The 4,038-nt window shown below is 48.1% G+C and overlaps 1 protein-coding gene across 1 annotated transcript in view; it reads right to left on the bottom strand.

Moving 5' to 3' along the window:
- Catsperg (cation channel sperm associated auxiliary subunit gamma) overlaps positions 1-4,038 on the bottom strand; it is a 29,842-nt gene that overhangs the window by 15,670 nt on the left and 10,134 nt on the right. Inside the window, exons 7-8 of the mRNA XM_005361293.2 lie at positions 2,605-2,776; positions 1,451-1,588 (exon numbers count right to left, since the gene is read on the bottom strand). Coding sequence (XP_005361350.1) covers positions 1,451-1,588; positions 2,605-2,776 — 310 coding nt within the window. The remainder of the gene's footprint in view (positions 1-1,450; positions 1,589-2,604; positions 2,777-4,038) is intronic.

Raw genomic sequence — 4,038 nt, 5'->3', positions numbered from 1 at the left:
ACACTGGAAATCAGAATGCCTCCGTGTAGGCCACACCACAGAGGTCTAGCCTCACCAGCACCAGCATCTGAGACTCTTCCAACCTTCGAACTACACAGCCTGGTGGAAAACTGGCGTGACCCAGACTTGATGACCCCCATTGACTTCCCTGAGCCTAGGGTAATGCTGCAGGTAGCAGGTGAGTCCATTGACTGTCTATTGGACACGCAGCTTCTTACTCTGTTTTAACATCTCACTGGGATCCTAAAGTTCCCTTGTCGACTTCTGTCATGGGGGTAGGCAGGACCCGCTCCTTCCCACTCAAGACCCTGTCCCTTCCTGCACTCTTGCAGGGCAATTCTTCTCACACACTTTCCTGGTCATACCTGCTTGCCCTGCACCCCTTCTTGGTGGTCATATTCTCAGCCACTTTGGAGCCACACTCACCTTGGCCCCTACACCCTCTCCTGAGCCCCATGTTCTTTCCCCCTTAATAGCTTCACAAGTTCCTACCCCAGGCTGTCCTTCCCAAATCCAGTGGATCCCCAAGGATGGGATACCTCAGCTCCAGTGTGCAGCTCACCACCAGCCAGTTCTAATTCACCTCAAGGACCCTTCTTCCTTCCCTTCCAGACCCCAGTTTCCTATTTCTGAAATGCCTTCTTTACTGTCCCCTTACAGCTTGACTCATACTTCCTCTTTGCCTTCACCTAGGAGGACCCTGACACCCCGTCCTCTAGAGAGTTCACATGAGCTGTTCACCTTCAGGGCTTTTGGGACAACACCCATTTCTTTGGCCAATCTCTGGCTTAGGATCTCTCCACCTTTGACCCCAGAACTAGCACACACCCTATGTAGACCAGAATGGCCTCGAATCCTGCATGCCATGCACACATGAGGAGGTCAGAAGGACCACTTCTGGGAGGAGTTGGCTCTTTTCTTCCATCATGTGGGCCCCACCCAGGGATTGAATTCAAGTCCTCAGGCTGAGCAAGTGATTTCCCTGCTGAGCCACCTCACCAGCCCTTCACACGCATTGCTCTGTTGACTATGTGAGTGGTCTCTCCAGCTAGCTTTGTGTTTTATTTTGAAATAAGGGTCTCACTGTAGCCTTGCCTGGCCTTGAACTTCTGATGCTCCCACCTCCACTTCCCATGTGCTGGGATTGCAAGTGAGCATTGCTCCATCCAGCTCTACTGCTCCATCCAGCTCTACTGATCTGATTTTTTTTTTTTACCACTGCTGCTGATCTGATTTTTGAGTTGGGTTTCTGTCCCTTAAAGCCAAAGACTTCATAGAAAGAACCTAACATTGTTCAAGTCCGATCTCCACACATACAGATCCATGTCCACACACATGGAACAAGCCTGAGCCTGCCACCTCTCCTGAGGACACATGGCAAGGAACAGGAACCCTCAGTGAAAGAGTGTAGAGATTGTCTTCTGAGTTTCCAAAACACACAGGCTTTTACCTGTGATGGTCCCGAAGTGAACGTAACCTTCATGCTTGCCAGTGGTGAGGGCCAGGATGTACTCAGAGCCATTGCCACTGACGAATACAGGGCACAGTTTCTTGATGCACTCATTGGCCAGGACACGAACCCAGCTGCCTAAGGGGGCAAGCATGGGCAAGCAAAACCAGGTGGTCAGACTGGTCCCTGGATCCCCAGTCCCCTTCCTTCCAATCTTGCAAACCCATTACTGTCCTCTTAGCCTGGAGCAACATGTCAGTGTGGTATTGGGGGTCATTTTTGTGACCCCTTCCCTCATCCTTTACCTCTGAGTCCTAGTCTGCTATGACCAGCTTTGGTTTTATGCGACAGGGTCTTACACTGTAACCTTAGCTGGCGTCAAACTTCCTATGTAGTCGAGGCGAATCTCAAACTCTCTGCTGCAGCTTCCCAGACGATGAGATGTCAGGTGCATACCGGCACACGTGCCGTCCATGAGGTCTAGGTGAGCTCACCCCTCCCTTGTGACCCCCTGGTTCTGAACTGAGTGTTGGACAGAGTGTGGCAAACAAGAGACCCTCCCAGCTTGTAGCCACTCATAAAAAGATTCCCTGGGACTACTAAGGGGCAGAGAAATGGACAGTAGCTGGGTGTGGGTAAGAATCACCATGGGTCAGCAAGGAGACCAAGGGTTACAATGAGTCCCTGGGTAGATACACCTATGCCCAAAGCCATAATGCTCATGGGTTTCTCATTCAGGAAAGCCAATAAATGGACAGGCCCTATTTTTTGAGAGAGAGAGAGAGAGAGAGAGAGAGAGAGAGAGAGAGAGAGAGAGAGAGGAAATTAAAGCAGTTCTCACTAAGTTTCCCAGGCTTTCTGGAAGGTAATAGACCAGAACTGGAAATTCTCAAGTGCTAGAATCACAGAGGACTGCAACACCATCACCCATGTGTGTGCTCCCCCATCTCCAGGGTCTCATCGACCCAGATTCACCTTCAGTATAGCCGGGGATGAATCTGATCCCCTGCCTCTGGCTCACAAGTGTTGGGATGACAGGTGCATGCCATAATGATGCCTGGACATTCTCCTTTCTAGTCAATGTTCTTCTCGGTTTTGTTTCTCTAACCCGCACATCTTCCCCAGCCCTCCCATCCCCAGCCCAGTTTTCTCACTGCTGCTGTGACTCTCATCGAAGAGCGTAGTGTATCTGCCTGTGAAATAGTAGACGAGTTGGTTCTGCCGAATGAAGAGTGTGCTCTCGGTGGAAATAGCATCGTGAATGGTGGCTGAGAACTGGAGCATGGGGCAGTAGTAGGAGCCAACCCAGCAACTGTCAATGCTCAGCTGCAGAGGGGCAGAGAACAGGTGAGCCATGTGGTTGAGGACTCAGCCTCCAAGCCCTGTCTCGGGGAAAGTGTTCTTTTGTTGTTGTTTGTCTTTTGAAACATGTTGTGGGAAATTTGTGCACTCTGTGAAGATATGTTGTTGTTACTGGTGTAATAAAAAGCTAAACAGCCAAGAGCTAGGCAGAAGAGTATAGGCAGGAATTCTGGGTAAGAGAACTAAGAGAAGAAGAAAGCAGAATTTGCCAGTCAGACACAGAGAGGAAGCAGGAAGTGAGGTATGAAGGGGAGGTAACAAGCCACATGGCAGAACATAGATTTAAAAATATTGGATAATTTGAGTTGTAAGAGCTAGTTAGGAATAAGCCTAAGCTAAAGCCAGCATCCATAATTATTAAGTCTCCATGTCATTATTTGGGAGCTGGCTGGTGGTACAAAGAAAGACTTATTATATATGGCACCCAATGTGGGGCCACAGATATCCACATAAATTCTAAAAAATCTAGAAAAAGGGTCTTAACATTGAGTCAGACACAGCTTCCTGGCATGGTTGACCAAGGTCTTTCAAGTAGGCTCAGTACCCATGACTTACATGCAGCTCTTTTAAGAGGCCCTACTATGGCTGGCAGTGGTGGCACGTGCCTTTAATTCCAGCACTGGGGAGGCAGAGATAGGCCAATCTCTCTGAGTTCAAGGCCAGCCTGGTCCACAGAGTGAGTTCCAGGAAGGCTCCAAAGCTAGAGAGAAACCCTGTCTCAAAAAAAGCACAAATAAATAAACAAGAAAAGAAAGAAAGATAGAAAGAAGGAAAGAAAGAAAAAGAAAGAAAGAAAGAAAGAAAGAAAGAAAGAAAGAAAGAAAGAAAGAAAGAAAGCGAGCCTGCTATGCAACAGAGCACTGAATGGTTCCCTACCAGTGGGAGCCTAGATAGAATAGAAACACAAAAGTTTCCCAGAGCTGGGTTAGCATGGCTGAGACTCTAGACAGACAAAAAGGGTGCAGCCAGTCAACAATACCATGTCTGTACTAAGCTGGTCACACTGCTGAGGACCTAACAGCTTATGTATAACACATGGAGTTCAGACCTTAAATGGTGCTTTGTGAATTTTAATTCTTTAAATGCTAATAAACAGAAAATGCCAACTGCTGAGAGACATTAGATTGTGAAAGGAACTGCAAAATTAAACCAACTTACATACTTTAGGGATGTCTTGACTTCAAAATAAAAATCAGGATATGTGAGCTGGGCGGTGGTGGTGCACG

The sequence above is a fragment of the Microtus ochrogaster genome, linkage group LG4, assembly GCF_000317375.1.
Source record: "Microtus ochrogaster isolate Prairie Vole_2 linkage group LG4, MicOch1.0, whole genome shotgun sequence".
Lineage (NCBI taxonomy): Eukaryota > Metazoa > Chordata > Mammalia > Rodentia > Cricetidae > Microtus > Microtus ochrogaster.
Note: the sequence above shows the minus strand (reverse complement) of the source record. Positions and strands in the feature narration are given on the sequence as shown.